Source organism: Ambystoma mexicanum, chromosome 7q (assembly GCF_040938575.1).
Source record: "Ambystoma mexicanum isolate Mex_15411 chromosome 7q, UKY_AmexF1_1, whole genome shotgun sequence".
Taxonomy (NCBI): Eukaryota; Metazoa; Chordata; class Amphibia; order Caudata; family Ambystomatidae; genus Ambystoma; species Ambystoma mexicanum.
Window position 1 is genome coordinate 1128328609 of NC_090941.1, and position 22368 is coordinate 1128350976.

Sequence of the window (22368 nt, forward strand, 5' to 3'; positions counted from 1 at the left end):
ATTGTTTTGGCTTCAAAGAATTCTAGACTGTGTCACCTGCAACGGCACCACATTAGTATAGCCACTAAAGGACAGTAAAAGCACCTACTGGAAAGAAATATGATTTCCTTCTCCCTAACAAGAAATATAAGACTTTTTCTCTGCAACTAGTATTTGGTATGGCCATTAAAAGAAGACAAAATCACTCACATCAACTAAATACAATGCCCTCAAGAAATATAAGACTTATAATATGGAATTAGTATCTGCTATGGGCACTACAACATGGCACCGTCAGTTAGAGACACTGAAGGCACTCTCCTCCCTCAAAGGGAATCTAAGACTTGTTTTTCTTAACTTCGTAAGCAACTAGTACTGGCTTTGGCTACTGAACGATTGCACACTAATTGAAAGTCTCTGGATGTGTTCTAATCTCCTGTTTTACTTCAAGCAACCCAGTCGTATTCTTCTACTAAGACAGTTCACGTGCTTTTATGTTCTGCAAGCTGGTCACTAGGATGCATTAGAATCACAGTAGTGACAAATGGATGCCGATACATTTTCAGTTTCCTGCGTATCTCTTGAATACATACAGTGTATTTATCTACACGTCTCTCAACTAAATCCTATTTCTCAATTCTGTCTTTATTCAACTAAAGCCTATTTTATTTTTCAACTTCTCCCTCAACTGAATCAAATTTTCATTTCCACTTCTCCCTCAACTCTCCCACAACTGCTCTGGCAACCTCCATGCGCTCCCTCTTCCTAGCAACAGTAATGCTGAAATCAAAGAACGCCAAAAGTCTTTGGTCGAAACATGGATAACGTTCCGAATAACTAGCTGCACCTATCATTCTCAAAATGTTGACCTTTTGGTTTATGTCTGAATAGTTTTGACTAAGCTTAGTGCACTATTCTTCATAATGTGGGGTCAAACTCTGAGGGCACAGAGGTTGCTTGCGCCAGCATTAATAAGTGAAAACCAGAACCGTCTAGTTTGGATACAAGAACCGAAGCAGTCAGCATCACAATGAGCTATAGAGTAAGATATGCATCAGATAATGGGTGTAATTGCTGAATGTTCTGTTGGGCTGGAGCGTGTGCCTCCACCTGGAAACAAGGATCCACCTGGCAATACTATCTGTAGACCAAATCCGCTATCAATCATCCATGTACTAATACTACGATAACATTCTTACACTAAGTTACTGGTTGTATTGCTATCTGCCGCATATGGACATCCATCTGATACTGCACCTGCCATGACATTAAATGGAACAAATGAACTCTAACAGACTCCTAGCCTGCTGTGCTTTCATTGAGTACCTGGATATCAGCCTGAAGAATGAATGGACTTAGCGTATGATATTCAGTCATGAGATCTCAACCATCAATAGACGTTCCCTTTTCCTCTCAATAGTGCCCCCTTCTACAGGCAATCCTAATACCGTTCCATGAAATATCCTCTTGCTGTTCCTTCATAGTTTCAAGATAACATGAAGGTCGAATTGACACAAAGTTATGATTTGTGGGCTACAGCACAGGTGGCAAGGCTCCAAATTGACTTGCAGACATGTTGCAAAGTTGATGATGCAGCTCACAAAATATAACTATATTCTAATTCAACCTTTATAATACCTTGCCCAATGCCCATCAAATAAATTAGAAATGTGTATTATGTTTTTCTAAAGTCAAATGCTAAGGCCACAACACTTACCATTAAATCCAATCACTCTAGATGACAAGGCACGCAGTGTGAATATATGATTTTAAGCATTTACCCGTTACCTGCCAAGGGCGGATATCCTCCGTGCCAGCACATGATCCATGGAGGAAAGGTCCATGCCCTGGTGTACAGGATATCAGAGCTTCTAGCGCATGAGCAAAGGTGTACACTGCGATGTAACTGTGATAGGTGTAGCTCAGATCATTGAGCTCAAATAAATGTCTGGAAATATTGTCCAATGTCGCGTTCCTAGAACACATCTCTAGGTTAGGGAGCGCTCCCTCGGAGCCGGGGGCATCGGGAAATATACAATGGAATGCTTTCTTCCACAGGAGTTTCATGTATGTATCACCAAGGTAGCGAGAAGAATGAAGGTGACACAAAAATTCTTCAAAATTCAGCATTTGTTCAGTGTACGGTGCAAGACCAAGAGACCCATTCAGTACCTTCCACGCCTGATCTCCAAGTAGCCCAGGACCCATTGTAAAGGCTGCAGTGAATATCCAGACTTTGCTCTTTACGTTTTGTTCATAGAGCGTTTGCAGTAACAATATAACGTGCACATCTGGGCTGTGGACTATGATCACCTTCACGGTATGTCTACGGATCATGCTAGCGAGCTGGAGGACCTTCTCCTTGGAGAATCGAAGGTTCACCTGCTCCATGAAAGCCACACAGCCACCATTGTCCTCAATGGCTTTCCATATGTGCTGGCCTCCTTTTAAGCCCACCTCGTCATTAGATATGATCATTCCCACCCAGGTCCAGTGGAAGTGCCCGATCAGCCTGGCCAGGGCTGTGTTCTGGAAGGTGTCACTAGGCACAGTGCGTAGAAACGATGGGAAGGTCACCTTATCACTGAGTGAGGACAGCACAGATGCATGGCTTACCTGTTAAAGAAAACAAGATTAGATTGCACAATTATCACACTAAAAAGTATCCTAACAAACATTTCTATTTCTTTGAGAATCATTTAGATTGTGTCACAAACACAAGGCATTAGTGGGGCATTAGTGGGGCATTAGTGGGTGTGGAATATTGTGTGTGTCTTTTTTCCAATAACCCTATACATACAGGCCCAAAGAGAACATATACCTTTCAAATGTATTGGTTCATGTTCTGTACAATTACCTGGATGGGTTATGCTATGCTATGCTATGCTATGTTATGTAGGGCAGCTTTCTCCCATTTGCATGGATGGTTGATGCTTTGGGCCTTGTGAGAAGGGGGTAGTTATTAGGATAGCAGGAGCGGAGCAATGCTGCAATTGATAACATCTTAGCGCAAGGCAAATCAGAGAAGCCATGCGCTTCTGAGGGCAAGCATCATGATAAGACATATGGTGAGACGTGTTATTTTCAGCTATATGGAATCCACAAGCTTCACCCACCCTGTCTGACTATAATTGGGTGGAAGCCATTAGAAAGCTAATGGAGTGTGGAGTAGGAGTTGAGGAGTGGGTGAGGATTGTGCACTTTACTTCACCTGTTGAATAGTGTGAAATGCAATTTGTATGCCAACGGCTTTGCTACCGGTACAGCAATCTTGATATGATATGATGTGTCTTTTATAACGCACCTGTACACACGTGTTTCTAGGCATGACAAGACAGCGAAGGGAAGACAGAAATACAAAAAAACGATCTTACTAGGCCTTGTGTGATTCAGATCGTGCACGTGCGGGGCAGGGGGAGTGCCGGGGGGGAGTGAAAATGACACGTAAGTGCTGCCAGGAAGTGGCTCATTAGTGCAAGGAGTCAGGGGACTGTAGGGTTGCATATACACTCCCTGAGTGGTTGGGGGTCCAGGGATAGTGCAAGGGCAAGCGGCTGGGCAGTAGCCTGGCCTCGTACGTTCAGTGAGTGGCCAGGTAACCAGTTTGTGCAGCAGACAGGGGCATCAGCAAGGGAGAGGAAGAGAGAAAGCAGAAGCGAAAAGGAAGGTCTTGAGTTGCTTCCAGAACCTTAGGTGGTCCTGCTCAAATTTGAGAGGGGCATGGAGATTGTTCCAGAGGGAGGCCCCAGCCGAGGAGAGAGATCTTTCTCCCACTCTCTGTCTGGAGAAGCGTCTGACAGATTTGGAGGTGGATGAGCAGAAGGCTCGAGAAGGAAGATGCTTAGGAAGAGAACGTTGGATGTAGTGTGGTGCCTGATCCCAGAAAGCCTTGTGGATGATGCAGAGGGTTTTGAACTTGATCCTTGCAGCCACAGGGAGCCAGTGGGTAGATGTCAGGGCTGGAGAGATATGATCCTGGGCTTGAGGCCAAGGACAAGTCTTCCAGTGCTGTTCTGGATTAGTTGTAGAAGGCGAAGAGTAGACGCAGGCAGATTACTCTAGCCAGTCACCGCCACTCTAGAATGACACTATGTAATTAATGTAGGTGACTGGAATTTGTAAATAATGTAACTATAATCAATGTGATTTGCATGTATTGTTGTTTTGAATGTAAATGTACTTTGAATACTACTGAATATTATCAAGATGTCTGTAACTATGCCGTGATACCTCAGGGTCTGGGCGTAAAACAAATGCAATACATACATAAATAAATAAATACATTTAGAAAGAGGCTGTTGCAGTAATGCAGCCTACAGAGAACCAGGGCTCTGGAGCCAGTGAGCTTCTGGGGAAAGTGAGAAAAGGAAGAATACCTCTGAGGAGGTGCAGCTGACAGTGTGACTTCTTAGAGACATCAGAGATATGAGGAGAGAAGGAGAGGGTGGATTTGAAGATGACACCAAGGTTCTTAGCCTCACAGGAAGGTGCAGGTGGGGGCCCAGGGTGGGTGGCCAGAGTGAGAGAGGGAAGGCAGGAGCAGGGGTCCCAATGAGAAGGATCTCAGTCTTAATGAAATGAAGACAAAGATCATTGGCAGCACACCAGGCCTGAGTAGCAGTCAGACAGTCAGGTATGAGAGAAGGAGCCTAAAGGAGAGCTGAGTGCCATCTGCATAAAACTGAAGGTTAGAACAGAAGGTAGAGATGCGGTGGGCAAGAAGTACCAGGTAGTGATTAAAGAGCCACAGAGAGAGGTTAGACCCCCGAGGAACATCACATGTAGAGGGAGAGATAGAAGAGAGGATTGTCCCAAGTTGGACCTGGGAGGGTCGATCTAAGAGAAAGGAGGTCAATAAGGCTAGGGCCTAACCAGAAATACCCAGGTTGTTAGGGAGACGATTGAGCAGGACGAAAGCAGATGATAGATAAAGGAGAATGAGGACAGAAGGAGGGTTAGAGTCACGATTAGAGAGCAGGTCTTCACAGGTGTTCAGGAGATCAGTTTCTCTGCTTCTGGCTGCTCTGAAGCCAGAATGGTAGTCATGGAGACAACCAACAGATTCAGTATTGAAAGTAAGCTGGGAGATGGCAAGTTTTTCCAGGAGATTGCCCAGGAAAGGAGTGATGGAGATCGGGCGGTAGTTTGCCGGAGAGGAAGTATCGACAGAAGGCTTTTTAAGGAGGGGGTGCACAAGGGAGTGCTTAAGGGGGGAAGGGAATGTTGCAGTGGTAAAAGAGTGATTGCATAAATTGGCCTAGGCTAGAGCAAGGGTTTTGATGTGGTCATTAATGATTCTGGAGGAGCAGGGGAGCACCTGCTTTGACAAGACTTTCATAGATCGAGCTTGTCTAGAAACCTTGTCGGGAGTGAACAGGGAGAAGGAGGAGAAAGGAACAGGAGGTATTGCCGGAGAGGGGCCTGGAGTGGTGTAGAGAGAGGAAGAGGAGGTAGAGAAGTAGGAGAGAGTGGACAGAATGTTCTGAGGTTTAGTGGTGAAATGAGATGTGTTTGTGCCCTCCCTGACTTACACATGTAAAATGAATAAAGCAGACACTCCCTGGACAGGGAATAAGGCACAAAGAGCAGGCTGCGAGAGTTCAAGGAAAAGTTTATCTAGATCTCTGAGAACGCTCTGACCACATCAAGGTTAAACCACATTATATAAGCACATTGACATGTCTAACATATGATGCTACGTTGGACCCGGATTGGACCCGGATTGGTCAGTCTTAGGTGTGGGCATCATCTCTTCCTCCGGGTTGGTTGCTTGGTTGGCGGGAGGATTGAGGTCAGACATCTGTGCTCCGGATGGGTGAAGATCAGGTCGCTGTGAAACACGATGGTCACTAACTAAGCTAAGAAAATACATTCTAAATAATGCATGCACTAAATAATGGTTGATCAAAAGACTCTCAGTAGTTTATCATGACACTATACAAATCACACAGATATCTATATCATCTCTAACGTTTGGGTTATACAGATCACAGGTTTACGGGTCTTGACCACTATAATACTCTCATTGAACTGTGAGGTTAGTCTCACAAGAATCTCAGGTATGTGGCATTTGTCAGTAGTAGGCACGATATACTGCAACAGGGGTCTAATTTTAGTTGGGGGTCTGTTGGGTAGGCTTCATAGCATGGTCAGCGGTCTGGCACATGAAAGGAATATCTTGCAGGGACACAGGGTTAGAATGGCGATACGTTTCAACTGTCGAGGGTAAGAGGGCAAGGACACTTTTGTGGAGATGGACGAGGTATGTGCTTGGCTCATGTTGGTTCACAAGCAGGACAGTGATCTCAGAGGAAAAAGGGATGTGTTACATTTACTATTTGTTGCAAGCATCTTCGGCTTCAGCGTGAGAATGGAGCTGCAGAGTTTTCCAGTCAGAGTGGGAACGAGGGTGGGGGCCATGTGCTCCGGGCTACTGCGGCGGGGAAAGGGAGAGAGGCATTTTGTACTATCGCAGTGAGGCCTGGTCACCAAGATGGAGTCGAAAGGGGGTACAAAAAATGGATGCCCCGTGTCCTGCTCAGTGGTCCCATCTACGCAAATGTAACTCAAAGTTAACATCACATAAGGGCAAGGGGCGAACCTACTACTGGAGGCACTTGGTCCGAGTTTTATACTGAGAAGTGATGGCACAGAGGGGCCCACTCGCTCCCACACAGATGCCAGAGCTGTGCAAAAGGCCTGGGAGGAAATAGGAGAGTTAGAGCCTGCCGCATGATTGGCCAGCACCTGGCAGATTTTGAAATGTTTGTCCGAGTTGTTAGAGGCCACAGAGACGCATGCTTGGATGTAGGCTCTCTTCTTAGAAGGGACAGAGAGTCTGCATTGCCTTTGGAGCAGGCGGCAGGCCAGTTTTTCAGAAGATTAGCCTGATTCCCTCCACTTCCTCTGAGCCACCCTGCAATTGTGCTTAATGCTGGTGAGGTTGGTGTTAGGACAGTTTTTCTGAAGTCCAACTAAGGGCCTAGTAAAACCATTCAACTGAGGCAGTAAAAGACTCCACTCTTAGTATGACTGTACCACCTGAGTACATGGCAGCGTAGGCAGAGCAGCCAGACTTATCTTAGGAGGGAGAGAGGGCAGTATAAGCAGTACAAGTGAAAATTGTAATACAGATGATCCAAAGAAACACTGAAACACTAAGTATTGTAAAAATAAAGGATTTATTTAAATACAGGTAGGCCCAGATAAATCTAGGGGATAAGTAAGTACTAACAAATTATATAAAATCACAACATAAAACACAACACTATACTTGAAAGTACACAGACCCAAGTATAAACCTTATTTGCAACACCTAACAGTAGTTCTATGGAAGTCAAAACCTTGTTATACACATTTAGTATAGGTCAAGCCTATTCTTTAGGAGTAAAAGACCAATGGTTACTTTCAGATAACTTTTGGTAATACAAGGGCAGTAGGCCCTTCCAGTTGTACAATGACTCTTGGAACAAATCACATAAACAGTCAACTAGACAATATATTTTTTGGTGAACAGTGAAACACTTATTCCAGGTGCAGTAGAAACCTAATGAAGTAATACACAATTACAGATGCTTTGGAAATGAGGGAACCCCAGATTGAGGTAAGCAATAACTCTGGTAACTAGTTTTGGATGGCACGCAGCTAATACAAGGTAAGTAAAACCCACTTGCTTTAACTTCACAATGAAGGGAGAAGTAAAACCCAATGTCACACTTTACTGAATAGTTATTCTAGGTAGGCAACAACCTAATGTAGACTTATTAACAACAGACTAGAAGCAAGTCAGGGGAAGCAAGACCCAGTTGGGGGACACTCATATAGTTATCCTAACAGGACTAACCTGGTGATACCAACAGTTGGTGAACACTCATACAATTACCCTTCAGGAATAATCTGGTGAAACCAACACATTACTTTTGTAAAGAGGCACAACCTAATCACAGGAGAGTAAAATACCTTTACATCTACTTTCTTTTAGACTGGTAAAACAGTGGCTAAGGAAGAAAAGATGTTAACGATACTTTTAAGAATAGTGCATCACACATTCAAGATCAGTAAGAACTTTTGCAACTGTTCACTCTTAGAATTACAGTTACCCACCAACTCTTTACAAGTAAGTAAAACACTTGATTTCCTTTCTAGGCAGAAGTCCCAATCCCTTCAAAGTCTTTTCCTTATTCTTGGAGCATGAGTGTACTCAGTGGCAGAAGGGGGGTCACTAGGACTAGTGACCAACAGGCAGTTTTAGAATAAGTTCTTTAGTAGCAAAAGTCAGAATTTCCTTAGGAAAACTGGCAAACAGGTGAATACTTTACTTCTAGGGTTAGAAGAGGGTCCAGGGGCTTAACAGAAGACACACCCAATCACAGAAAACACCCCAGGATTACATAGAAATCCCAACAGGCTTAAGGTAAGTATATACCCAAGCTAATACAGTACCTTAGCAATGAAGAAGAGATTGCAGCAGGAAAACCTCTGGGACTGCAGCCAAATACCTGGTCAGTGGATTCCTTGTCCTGGAGACTGAACACAAGACCTCAGAAGGGATTTTGCAGCAGGGATCAATGAAGAAGGCTCTAGGCAAGATTTCTCTCACAGCTGAATGCGGTTCTGCGGGTTTGGCGCCTTTTCAAGGAGCACCGAAGAAAGCAGGAAATCACGGTTGAATTCTCATTCTTTAAAAGGTCCAGCACTCTTGTGAGGGGACTTTTTGGACTTGATTTGTTTCTCTAGAGATACACCAGGATGCCCACGATGTTTCATTGAGATTTGGAATTCGGAAGACCATGCACCGCACAGTGGCTGGAGGTCCCATGGTATTGGGGTATTGCAAGACCGCAAGGTCGCAGCAACCCCTGGGATGGCTCAAAATGCAGGTCTTCTTGAGTCTAGTAGGTCTCACTAGGCTCTGGGTTCGGGTCATCGTTTTTGGAGACCCCAGGTTGATTGGAAGGAAGGGCTGCAGCAGGCTCCGGTCACACAGCAGGCTCTCCATTCGCTGGAAATCATTCCCACCGCTTTTCCTTCGTCATCCTCTTCAGTTTTTTATCCCAGTGGTCGACATGACTTCAGCTTCCAGGTTTCCAGTATTTATGAGGAACTACAGCACAACATCTGCATTCTCTCCCCGCATTTTACGAGAAAGGGGCATCTGGTTTTCCAATCAGAACAGCCAGCCCCCCACTGGGATTTGTCCCATTTGAAGGAAGTCATAAGACAAAGGATTAGGGAGTTTCTGACTCCTCCCCCACTTCCTGTGCTTACAGACTGACTGGAGCCTGGGTGGGGGGGTCCAGGGGACTCCCACCAAACACAAAACTAAAACAAAGGAATTTCCCACCCTGGATGTCAGGGGGAGGAACAAGAAACGACATGAAACACTAACATGGCAGAAAAAGAAGACAGGGGCCATTTTGGTAAAATGAGCACCCATAGGTGCCGTTACTGCAGCTGTGATTACAGCCCGCGGTAAAGGTGCACCAAATTAGTAAACGATATCACTACCACCATCCATTAAAGGTAAGCTTGTCACTGTAACAAAATTGTTACAGTTTTAATGTGAAAGGGGATACATTGTATCTCCCCAGCACTGCACATAAGGTGGGGTGTGCTGGTTTCACAGAATACAATGCAAAGGGGATCTAAAGATCCTTTCTACCCTTGGAAACTGTAGTTCACTAAAGGTTAGTACAAGAAAGTTAAATGGGGAGCCCCTAGGGCAACCCAGCAACAACAGGCACTTATTGCCAATAAGTTGTTAGACATGATAACTTTAAAAATACACTATGGAGAGTCTTAAAAATGACACCCATAAAGAGAGTTAAAGATTACGTGAGTTTGGAAAAAGGTTCCCACTCACTGAGGTATTAATGAAAAATCCCTCTAGAAAAGCAAAAAGTTCTGGAGTTGAACCAGGAAAGGAAGATTTAGCAGCTGTGTGGAAATCCTACCTAACAGTCGGAATCGTATCAAATGGTACACTTCGATGCAGGCTTCAAACGGATCCTCATGACAGAGGCAAAGATATCCAGAGTATCAGAGATTGAGAGATGGAGGTTGAAAAGCTCTGTGTCAGAGTGTGATTCAGTCGAAGGTGTAGGAGGAGGAGAGAGAGTAGCGGGGAAAGCCTCCACTGACACAAGCTTCATGGGCCGGATGACAAAGAAGGTGGGTGGCAGTGCTCGGGTCAGTTTAACCTGAGGGGCAGAGAGTGACAGGTGAGAGGATAGAAGAAAGTGGTCAGTCCAAGAGAGAGGAGTGGTGAGAGGATTGGAGAGGGGAAGGTCTGATGAGATCAGAACATCCAAGATGTGCCTTGCAGAGTGAGACAGGACCAAGGGAAGAATAGAGAGAGAGAGAGACACAGAGGTTGCGAAAGAGCTACTAGGAGGGGCTTGAAACATCCAAGTGGATGTTGAGGTCTCAGAGGAGGAGAAGTTGAGAGGTAGTGGGAAGGAGGGAATTCAAGGATTTGTAGTTTGGGTTTTCCCATTTTAAAATATGATTACAAATCCCTGAATTCCTGTTAAAAATAGGACTGGATGACTTTCTCAGACATGACATGGCAAACATTGTGGGTTCTGAATTTGTATTCTCAAGGTTTGTGCCGGTTGGTTGCAGTTTTAATATGAGGAATGGTTCTGCTGCCATGTGTGTTCTGGTTCAAGTGTAGCTCCCTCGTCCTGGTGTGCATCCTAGGAGGTTGATTATGCTTCCTGTTGTTGGGCAGTTAGTCCATGATTTCACTTGGTGTTTGCTCTGTGGCGTCTTCCTTTAGCATCAATCTTGCATGAGTTCATGAGTTGAGTCATGTGATCCAGTTGAAACTGTTGGGGTGGTCAGGAAAGGTCCCAATGATAAAGAGGGGTTCATGATGTGCATGCCATATTTGTGACTGTGGGTGCAGCAAACTGGGGACGATGTTGCAATATGTATCCAGTGTAGCTAAATGTGAATGGGATATGTTACTTTTTGGTTAAATTGATACATATTAGTTTTGCACGTGTGTAGAAAGACAAATGCCAAAAGCACCAAATGAAATATAAAACACAATCATCAAGGATTTCTCATAATGCACATGCAGGGAAGAGGACTGGTCATAGAGAACTCACTATGAAGAAAATATGACAGTTAAACATATATGCACACTGATATACACACATTGGGAATTTATAAAATCTACAGTCAGAGTTTGACTTTGAGGAACTGGTTTTGCAGAATTTCAGAGGCCATTGTATGGGTAAATAAGTGACTACGACAGCCGATGGTCAGCTCAGTTAAAGAAACCGGTCATGGATTTTATGGCCTTTTCGTATCACAGAAATCAGATGTAATCTCAAGTAGATGGGAGCATGCAGAAGAGTTTTCGTATTTGTTTTGGCCAGAGGCTAAACTGATTGAAACCCAGGATTTTCATTTAAATTTTCAGATGCCAAAACGTAATAGCTTGCACCCAGTCGGAGCTTCTATCACACTTATTCTAGCAAGATAGTTTTAAATTATAGTCCTTTAATTATGATGAAGTGGTTGGCTAATGAAGGCTAATGTTGGCGAGAAAGGCTCAACCTCTAAGTCTCTAAAATCATGCACAGTTCTAAAATATACAACTGACCACTTGCGCCATTACCACATATGCGCCATTACCACGCATGTTTCATTCAAACATATTAGATCAAACAATTGAGCTTTCTAATTTTGCAACTCAGTGCTATTTATTTGAACATGCTGTGTTTAGCACATGTTTGAACCTTTCACAGGTTTTCTACAGCGGTAATAGTTCTCATTCTCCTCATTTCAATTGATTAATTAATAGATAACATTTGATTCTCTTCTATTTCAACCTTATTGACAGAAATGTTATTCTTGTCCAAAACATTTTAGCTCAAAATGCTTTGCCCTCAGGATATTTCAATCTCTTTTCCTTTCCTTTCATAGACATTTATAAGCCACTTAATTTAGTTCCTGTCAAAGTAACAAATGTTCAGTTGTAATCACATTTTCAGGATGAAACTTTTTCAGGCCTCCCATTGCCAAATAGCTGCCGCGTGGAATGCCGCTGAGAGGTCTGAAAAGGTTTCATCCTGAAAAGGTGATTATAACTGAACATATGCCATGGGGTTAGTTGGATATTTTAGAACTATGTATTCTCAGATGTGCTGTGCGTGATAAAATGGCGGCTATTTAGATTAGAATGTTTCAATGGAGTCAGTAAGCCGGGCAGATGAGATAGTTATCATCAATTCAAAGAGAATCTGTTTACTCAGCCTCCTTCCTATCACTTGAAGTATCTATGCGAACCATGTGCAATTATGTTTAAGGTTAAGGGTCTCAGGCCAGTTGTTACTAGTAATGAATTATGTTTGCACACAATCAGCGCCTCGATGCCTGCGGGCTGTTTGAGCGCTTTATAAATGTAAAATAAATAAAAAATAAATAAAAATAAATGTTTAACTGTTTGATGATGTTGCGACCTACCAATGAGGAGCACGCCTGGATGAGCATAGTCCTGATCATATCTTCTGCATCACCCCAAGCACAGGCCAGCGACAGGCGCCTCAGGCGCCCATAGAAAGTGTCCAAAGTCTCGTCCTCTTTTTGTTTGGCGGACAGCATCACAAAGCGTTCATAGTCCGCGTTGGCAAGAGGCAGAAAATTACCTTGAAGGGCGGCCTTCGCCTGACCGTAGGATCCATCACCCGGCGGAAGCGATTCAAAAATCTCCTGAACAGAGGGCCCTGCCGAGTATAACATGGTTGCCAGCCTGGCGTCATCATCAACCACCTGGGCGGCACGAACGTACATGTCCAGGAGGTCGACCCACCTCTTCCATCTGGGCCCCAAGCTGGAAGGTGGGCCCGAGACATCAAACTCCGGGACGGGCTGCAGGGCCGCCTGTGCATGCGCCTGGGCCATAGCAGGAGGAATTGGCTGGACAGCCGGTACTACCGCCGGCTGCACGGGAGGCAATGGGCCTGGAAGCACCACTTGAGCACGTGGAGGCTGCTGCACCACTGCTGGTTGAGCACCGTCTTGATCCTCAGGATCACTCATAAGCTCGAGCGCACAGGCACCCCCAGCGTGGAAAATGGGGGCCGCAACTCAAACTCTGAGCCATCTCCAGGCAGAAGAACAGTCACTGCAACACACCTCTGTGATGATGAAGAGGATGAAAAACAGTAGGACCACCAGCCTGCAAACTGAAGAAGATCACTGCAACACACCTCTGTGATGATGAAGAGGATGAAGAACAGTATGGTCACCAGTCTGATGATGAAGAGGATGAAGAAAGCCCCAGCCTTCCACTGTTCCAAAATTGAGACAAGAAAGAATAATGGGCTATGCAGGCCCAGCCATTGTAGCACTCTTCCTTGCTTGCACTCGACGTAGGAGACCCAAGAAAAAAATCACAAATTGGGCACATGTATATGCAGGTATAGCTGCCTGCTGACAGGATTTCCAGAAATTAGGTCTGGATGCACTTCAGAGCTCGAACCCGAGCTCCGTGAAGGTCCACGGCCTCATAGGTAAAATGGCTGCCAGCCGCGTGGACGACGCACGGCCTGCGGCTCGAAAATAAGTCTTAGCAGGACTTTGTTTCAGTGAAAAAATTGCAGAAGTGTTCACCGCCGCGCCCAGGCATCATCTCCCCCACTCGTCGCCACTGTTGGGGGTTGCTTGCGCCCCCCGGCGCTGTCCGTAAGCCCCGGACCCCAAAGGACTCATTCACACACGTCCTCTCGGTTCGGGCTTCCCGGTCGCTCTGACATGGCCGGGAAACGCCCCGTTTATTTATGCTGCAAGCGGCGGCATGCAACGTCACGCCGCCGTGTGCGCGCACCGTCATCGGGCAGCGCCACACGTGTCATCTAACCCCATATTCTCCTGCAATGTGAACCCTCGCAATTGTTCCCAGGAGGTCAGGGCCTTTGCACAGTACCTTCTCCTTGTCTGGGGGTTCAGAATCGTCAAGCTGGCATCTTAGAGCTTGCTGAGTTGGCGATTCAGTGTTGGATCAGTGAGCTGTTTGATTAGATCGCACACATGTTTCGTACTAAGCAGCAATGTCAAGTGGCATGAAAAAGCTATTGACAGGCATGCAATGTCTGTGTTGGTGCAGCTAATAGCGGCTCAATGTGCGAATCTGGGCCCTGATCTGTTGGCTGACCTTCGGGGTGCTGGGAGGCTTGACCCAGTGTCTCCAGGGACAGGATGAGTCCTTTAGTCATGCACTCTCACTCTAGAGAGGTTGGCTGACCCCTACAGGGCATCATTCACCTCCAGTGAACAAGGTCATGGTTACAGTGCAGACAGCAGAGAGACCTTGTGTTCAACAGCAGTCACCCCCCAATGTTCCCCTCGGGGCATTAGGGGACAGTGCTCTGCTCCGCCTCAGATTCCTTCTGGCTTCACTTCTATGGCCTTTGGAATGAACTGCTCCCCAAAACAGAGGTCCGTAATTGTAGCTTTTACTCTTCTTGTGATAGTACAAAATGTATTTATTATGGAGTTGCTTTTCTCCTTTTAAAGGCAGAATGCCAGAGGAGTTTATTCCAAAGCAAACCTGCTGTAAGTTGTCCAATCCTCGTTAGTTTGATAGGTGTCCTTTGTCTTATGCCATCATACCCATAGCACATAGACTATCTGAAATGAAGGGGATAGGAAAAAGGAAGAGAGCATTTACAGAAACAAAGTTGATGGGGGACTTCTCTAGGCCTACCTAACATTCTCTGTCTACTCTGACTTTGCGTCCTCCTCATGACTGCTGGCTTCAAAGGGACTCTATTAGCCAGTGCCGTGGTGTGAGGTTGGCTTTCTTATGTCACTGCTGTCTCTGAAGAACTGTTCCCAGTAAACCTCCTGGGGGACGTGTTTATGCTTTGTTGGAAGGTTTACCTTTCTGGCAAAAGGATGAAAGCGGCAGCATCCTGGCTATTGTTCCACATAGCAGATGTGGAGAGTGTCCGCATAGACACTGATATGCATCAGTCCTGTCATAGCTGTACCTACTCACAAAGCTGGCAAATTGTTTTGGATGTATATTTGAGTGCTCTTATCAGTCACCATGTCACAACTCGGCATGTATTATATTTTAAATATGTATGTGCCACCAGGCCGACTAAGGCACACAATTATCAAAATTTAGATCACAATTAAACTGCCACCTACGCCTACACTGGCTTTGTGTCATAGCAGCTGTCAGGGTTTCAAAATGACAACCTGCTATGTGCCCCTGCAGAACTGGAGTTGTATTTGTCAGTAGACTGTTTAAAGAAAGGCATATTGGCACACTATCATTTTGTCATCGAGCCATTTTGAAAGGGAGTTCTGAATATCACGCTTTCAGAAACAATTTTATCCACATCATTTCATTTTAATAGAAATAAAAATGCCTGGACATTCACAAACCCACAGATGGCAATCCGTCACAGGGTGAGATCCCCATCCCCTTTTAAGGTTCCCATTAGCATTCTACTCTTTGCTCCGATGAGTGGCAGTGGAAACCATTTGCATCATGTGTAGCAGACTGGGAATCCAGACCCTGGCCTCTAGGTCCTGAAATGTTCTCAGTTTTCTTCAGGATAGGATTTGTCTGGACCTAGCCCGCCCAGCCTGCTAAAGTTACACCACTCCCTCCCTCTCTCCCGGGGATAGGGTTACTTTGACCTCTTGGAGCCGGCTTAGCAAAGGCTGCAGTGGGAGTTTGCAGTCACTGGGTGTTAGCGGTCGTTGAGTGTACCCTAGATCTGTATGGAGCATCGGGGACCAAAGCATTCAGAGCTGCTATATGGGGGAGAAGGACATTGGTGTATTCAATGGGGTGATACGCTGAGATTGTATGGCAAGCAGGAACTGCTCAGAATCGTGACTTGATCTGTTTTAACTGCACCGCTGGTGCTGTGATTTATCATTCTGCGGCCTGTAGACGGTGCCTGTACTTTCACCGCTGGTGCTGTGATTTATCATTCTGCGGCCTGTAGACGGTGCCTGTACTTTCACCGCTGGTGCTGTGATTTATCATTCTGCGGCCTGTAGACGGTGCCTGTACTTTCACCGCTGGTGCTGTGATTGATCATTCTGCGGCCTGTAAACAGTGCCTGTACTTTCACCGCTGGTGCTGTGATTTATCATTCTGCTGCCTGTAGACGGTGACTGTACTTTCACCGCTGGTGCTGTGATTTATCATTCTGAGGCCTGTAAACGGTACCTGTACTTTCACCGCTGGTGCTGTGATTTATCATTCTGCGGCCTGTAAACGGTGCCTGTACTTTCACCGCTGGTGCTGTGATTTATCATTCTGCGGCCTGTAAACGGTGCCTGTACTTTCACCGCTGGTGCTGTGATTTATCATTCTGCAGCCTGTAAATGGTGTCTGTACTTTACCATTATAGTTCTATTGGCAGCCGCCATTGCTCCTTGATTTTATGGCACCACACATAGGCTGCAATTTTGCATTTGTCCTTTCTTTACTATCCTGCCAGCTGCAGAGTTAACTTAACAGAAACAGAAAAAGCACCAACATATTCCAGGTGCAACCCATCATTTTTAACAGTCCATAATATTCCTCCAGGCCTAGGGTCCTCCTCTTTCCTTGCTGCTGCCAGCCAGATAAGTGGATTTTATGAGCTCTTTGACTGTGTTCTTACTTGTTTTATAGCAAGCACTGTGAGGGCCATGTGGCGTTGCCATTCCCGAGTGGGAGGCGGCCTTCTGTCTGGTGTGTTCTCCTTTGCAGCACGCATTTGGGGTAGCCAGGCCTGTGTGCATTCTGTATTGCCAGTGGCCAATCCTCCAGATTGTGGAGCTCACGTGTTAAATTGCACGTGAGCTGTGAGTCACATGCAGCCGCTGCTAGCACAACCCACTTTCTCTTCCTTCAAGGCTTACTGCCAGCATTGACACTTGGGTGCCGAGCCGTGCGCTGTGTGCTGTACTCTGTCGGTTTACATGGTGTGTTGGGGGCCCTCCAGTGGGTTTTGGTGGTTTTGTGCTTGGCTCTGTTGCTGTGTGTTGGGAGCCCTCTGGTGGTAGCCCTGTAGAAATGTTGCATAATGGTAATGAGTTTCACCCTAAATTACCCAGGGTAATCCAGACGTGGACCCCTTGCTCATTGTGATTCGACACCAATGGTTTGGTCCTCCATTGGAACACTCAGCCCACTTCACAGCTGGTTACTTTAGCAAGTCCCAGCCCAAAAGCTAGCCTACAAATAACAGACTAGCACCAACCTTTTTCAGATACGGTTCCCCAGTGTTGGGGGGCAGTCCTGAGCCCCCACAGCGTGCCCACAAGCCCCCACCCGAAAGGACACACACGCACACAGCCTTTCGGTTCGGGCTTCCCGGTCACTCTGCTCGCGGCCGGGAACACCGCTTTATTTATATTCTAGGCGGCGGCGTGCAACGTCACGCCGCCGCGTAAGCCCGTCATTACGGGCAGCGCCACACTCCTCCTTTTTCGGGAGGAACCACAACAACTGCACTTTTAACTATAATAACTTTTAACACACAGCTAGACTACAAAACACCACTGCACACCCAACACCCCTTTATTGTCAACCACCCAGATCCCTTCATCACAGTTTACTGGCTAAGTGTCCAAGAACATACTCGCTGAGGTAAGCAGGTTTTCCTCGCCCAGCCCTCTGGGGGTACCTCCTGCCTACCTCCGGCATGTGACATCCCTCAGCCGCGGCTCCCCGGATTGGGGAGTCTGGAACATCCTCCCAGAGATCTCCATCATCGGGGTCCTCTGGTGGGTCAGGTTCAGGCGGAGTTTCAGTCCGTGGATCACCCAGTTTCCTGAAGAAGCTCACATTCCGGGTAACGGCAGATCGTCCATCCGAGGCCGTCACCATGGATCCCTTGACTGCCACTACATCCAAGGGCTCGGGTTCATAGGGGAGTGAGAGTTTCCCATGGGGGTGTCGGTTGCGGACTAGAACTTCGTCTCCCGGCTCAAGCCGTTGAGGCCGGAGACCCCTTTGCAGGTTTTCTTGGTCAATTCTCACTCGCCTTTCCATTTCAACTCGCTGGTTGTCAATCACTCCAGGCTCTTTCTCCCCAACCTCAGGTAGCAGGCCCCAGGGGCATCTCTTGAACAGCGCTTCTGCGGGAGCCACTCCAGTTGAGGCATGCGGGGTGGTGCGATACACCCGCAGGAATTGGTACAGGGCCCGTTGTAGGGGCTGACCCTGTCCCTGGGCGATTCGGAATGTCTTGTTAAGAGTCCGCATGAGTCTCTCTGCATCGCCATTGGCTCGGGGCCACAGTGGTGACACCTTCCTGTGCTGCACCCCCGCAGCTCTCCATGAGCTCGGAGAACCGCTCACTTTGGAAAGGAGCCCCATTGTCTGAGCACAGAGTGTGGGGAAACCCGTGGGCTGCAAAGATCTTCTCCACCGCCACCACCACATGCTCAAACGCCACGGATTCGACGAACTCCACCTCTGGATATCTAGATTACTCATCGACAATCGCCAGGAAGTGGGTGCCCACCGACGTCGATCCAAAGTCCGCGTGGATGACCTCCCAAGGCCGTGTGCCTCGGGGCATCGCTTCTATCGCCGGCTCCCGTTGCAGAGGAGAGGCTGCCTGACACCACACGCATGCCGCTACAAAGTCATCAACCCTCTTCTCTAGTTCAGGAAACCGGACCTTCAACCGGAGCCGCGCCTTGGTCTTGGCTGCGCCTTGATGTCTATGGTGGGCCAAAGTGATGACCTCCTTCACTTTTGAAAGGGGGACGACAATCCGGTCACCCCGGAGCAGCAGGCCCGACTCCGAAAACGACAACTCATCCTTCACTTTCCACAGCTGTTCAAGCGTTGTTCTGGCCTCTTGTGTCCGCCCGGCCACAGCTGCGAGGACGGACTTCCAGGAACTGTGTTGCATCGAGTGCCTCAGTATTTGAAAGCATTCGTCTTGGGCCGCCGCGGCCTCCAGCTCCGCCAGTGGCATCACGTTTGGTGTGGCCGCCTCCACCACCATCCGTACATGGCTGTCAGCCTCTTCTTCGCAGATATCATGCCCCTCTCCCCCGCACACCCCCGGGTGGCGGGAGAGGTAGTCCGCCGCATTGTTGGCCCCGGGCCTGTATACCAAGGTAACGGAGTACTCAAGGAGGGCGAGCATCCACCTCTCAATCCTGGCCGGGGGCTTTGACGATGACCCAACCAGGATTGGAAGCAACGGTTTGTGATCGGTTACCACCGTCACCGGACGACCCAAGATATAGAGTCGAAAATGTCTGCAGCCCCACAGCACCGCAAGGGCCTCCCGCTCGATCTGGGAGTACCTCTGCTCAGTCTCTGAGAGTGCCTTGCTGGCATATGCCACGGGGCGAACTCCTCCGTTGCGATCCACCTGAGTTAGCACGGCCCCCAGGCCAAAAGGGCTTGCATCAACAACGATCTCTGATTCCAGGGCGGGGTCGAAGAATGCCATGGTGTCGTCCGTCGTGAGGGCAGCTTTAATGTCCTCAAAAGCGGCCTGCTCAAGTGGGCCCCAGTGCCACGTTGGCTCCTTCTTCATCAGGGCCCGGAGTGGTTCCGATCTGGAGGCGAGGTTTTGGATGAAACGTCCACAGTAGGTCACCATTCCCAGAAAACTCCTCACATCAGACACCGATTCAGGAGGTTGTGCCGATTTGATGTCCTGGACCTTTCTTGGATCGGGCGATACCCCTCCCTCCTTGAACACAAAACCGAAGAATTCAATGGAGGTGCGCATGAACTCGCATTTTTCCTTATGAAGGGTAAGGCCCAGTGACTGGAGCTGTTCCAGGGTCTTTCCCAGCCTCCTCATATGGCCCACCTCTGTTTTCGCGAACACCAGAATGTCATCGCTGATGTTGAGGACACCCTCGAGATCTGCCAGGGCACCCCCAATGATGTTCTGGAACACCTCGGCGGCAGATGACACTCCGAAACTCAACCTCTTATATCGGTACAATCCCCGGTGGGTGGTAAACGTTATGTACCTGGACTCAGGGTGGAGCACGACCTGGTGGTAACCTGCTCGGAGATCCAGTTTCGAAAAGAACCGAGCCCCTTGTACTTCAGCAATTATGTCGTCGATCGTGGGTGTGAGATGCCGCTCCCTCTTTATTGCCTTGTTAGGGAGCCTCATGTCGACACAGATGCGGACGGAATCAGGTTGTTTAGGTTTTCTGGCCACCACGATCAGAGACACCCAGGGGGTCGGGCCTTCCACCTTTTCGATGATGTCCAGATTTACCAAACTGTCCAGCTCCTTGTCCACCTGTTCCCTTAGATGAAACGGTACCCTAAGGTGTTTCAAGGCAATAGGTTGGACCGACTCATCAATGTGAAGCCGAACCGGTTCACCGGTCATCTTTCCGATCCCACTGAAGAGTGCTGCATACTTGTCTAGGAGATCATTGATGTCTTCCATGTAGACTGAATAGGCGAAACTGACAATCCCCAGGGCCTCGGCAGCGGCACAGCTGAGCAGGGTGTTGTCACTTACAGGAGTTACATAGAAGCGAGCCTTGATCTGTGAGCCGTCATGTTCAACACTGGCTACAAAGGCACCACCCAGTGGTATCGGTTCCAGCCCTCCAAACGCAAATATGCGAGCCTTCGGTGTGTCCAGACCTGGGAGGGCTTCAAGCGTGTCATAATGTCCTCTGGCCATTACATTGACAGAGGCCCCCGTATCCACGAGCACCGGGACTGGGGAGTGGTTGACCTCCACCACACATCTGGGCTGCCTCCGGCTCTTTCTTTTCAGGATTTCCACGCTCGAGACGAAAAAGATGTTCTCCTCGTCCTCCTCCTCTGCACCCTCTACCTGGGGATCCACTTCGCCCTGATCTACCTGGGCCACATTCGGCGGCGGGTTCTGGCGTGGAGTCCATGTCGGTGCCTGGCCTCTTGGCACCATCACCGGCAGGGCTGCACGGCATACCCTTGAAAAGTGATCGGCCAGTCCACATCTGCCACAGGTCTTTCCCACCGCCGGACACTCTGTCGGGTGAGGAAGGTCATACCCGCATTTCTGGCACGACTCCCCGGCTCTGCCTGCCCTGTCGCGGGGTACTCCACCAGGACGTCTCATGCCTCTGCCACCTCGCCACACGACGCACACCTCCTCCGACCTCACTGACCGGGATCCTGCCTCCATCTTATTGGCCCGAGCCTCCGCCACCTCATGGCAACGGCCGAGCTCCAGTATGCGGGGCAGAGTGATGCCTGGCTCTCTCAGGACCTGCCTCCTGAGTTTGCCGGAGGAGCCTGCCTGGATTAACATTGTGCGCATCATGTCTTCCGCGTCCGTCCACGCACATCCTAGGGAGAGGCGGCGCAAACGACCATAGAAGGTGTCCAGCATCTCATCATCCTTCTGTTTGGCCGACAGCATAACAAATCTCTCATAGTCTACATTAGCAAGGGAGAGGAAATGTGCAAGGAGAGCCACCTTGGCCGCATCATAGGAGGCAGTGGCAGGTGTGAGGGATTCAAATATTTCCTGGACCGCAGGCCCTGCGGAGTACAGCATGGTGGCCACTCTGCTGTCATCGTCTGTCACCTGAGAGGCCCTGAAATACATATCAAGGCGACTCATCCATCTCCTCCACCGGGGGCTCATGCTCGAAGGTGGCCCCGATGCGTCAAATTCCGGAATGGGCTGCAGAGCAGCGTGGGCCGCAGGTGCTCTTGCCTGAGCCATGATGGGGGGACCAGGTTGGGCAGCTGGCAGCACTGCTGGAGGTCCTTGCAGGGGCAACTGTGGAGCTGGTATCGGCTGTTGCATTGGAATTACTGGAGGCTGCCAAGCCTGTTGAGGAATCCGCGCAGCCCCTGCCCCGTCATCCGAATCTTCAGAGTCAAACATAGGTCTGAGCGCACAGGCACCCCCACCAGTTGTCCGGGAGGCCGCAACTCAGCCACCTTTCACCATCCACGGTGTGAGTGTCTATAACAGTCAAATCCGACACCAGATACACACTACGAGCCTGACAGCTCACCTGGGACGGGCACCAGCTCCAAGGACCAGGAACAAAGCGTGCTGGTGTGAATGTCTCTCAATCACAGCCTTCTCCGATGATGAAGAGGACAAAGAAGATACTACAGCCACTTGATGATGAAGGGGATGAAGAAAAATGCTGTCTCTATCTGCTGGCATCCACCAATGTATAGGTGTTCCAAAAATTAAGCCATAAGCATGGAGTAGGCTAAGCAGGTCCAGCCATGTTAACCCTTCTCCTGGCTTTCACACGACATAGTAGCACTAAAACTACATGAAAATCCACAATCCAACCATGGGTGTGCAGATCATGCTGCCTGCAAGCAGAATTTCCAAAAATTTGGCCCGGATTCAATTCCCCCTCCAAACCGGAGCTCGGAGAACATCCGCGGCCTACCAG

At 48.1% G+C, this 22368-nt stretch overlaps 1 protein-coding gene across 1 annotated transcript in view; it reads right to left on the reverse strand.

The window, feature by feature from the left end:
• Positions 1-22368, reverse strand: part of LOC138528222 (vomeronasal type-2 receptor 26-like) — a 190405-nt gene that overhangs the window by 137022 nt on the left and 31015 nt on the right. The window contains exon 5 of the mRNA XM_069639679.1: positions 1768-2595. Within this exon, the coding sequence (XP_069495780.1) occupies positions 1768-2595 (828 nt within the window). The remainder of the gene's footprint in view (positions 1-1767; positions 2596-22368) is intronic.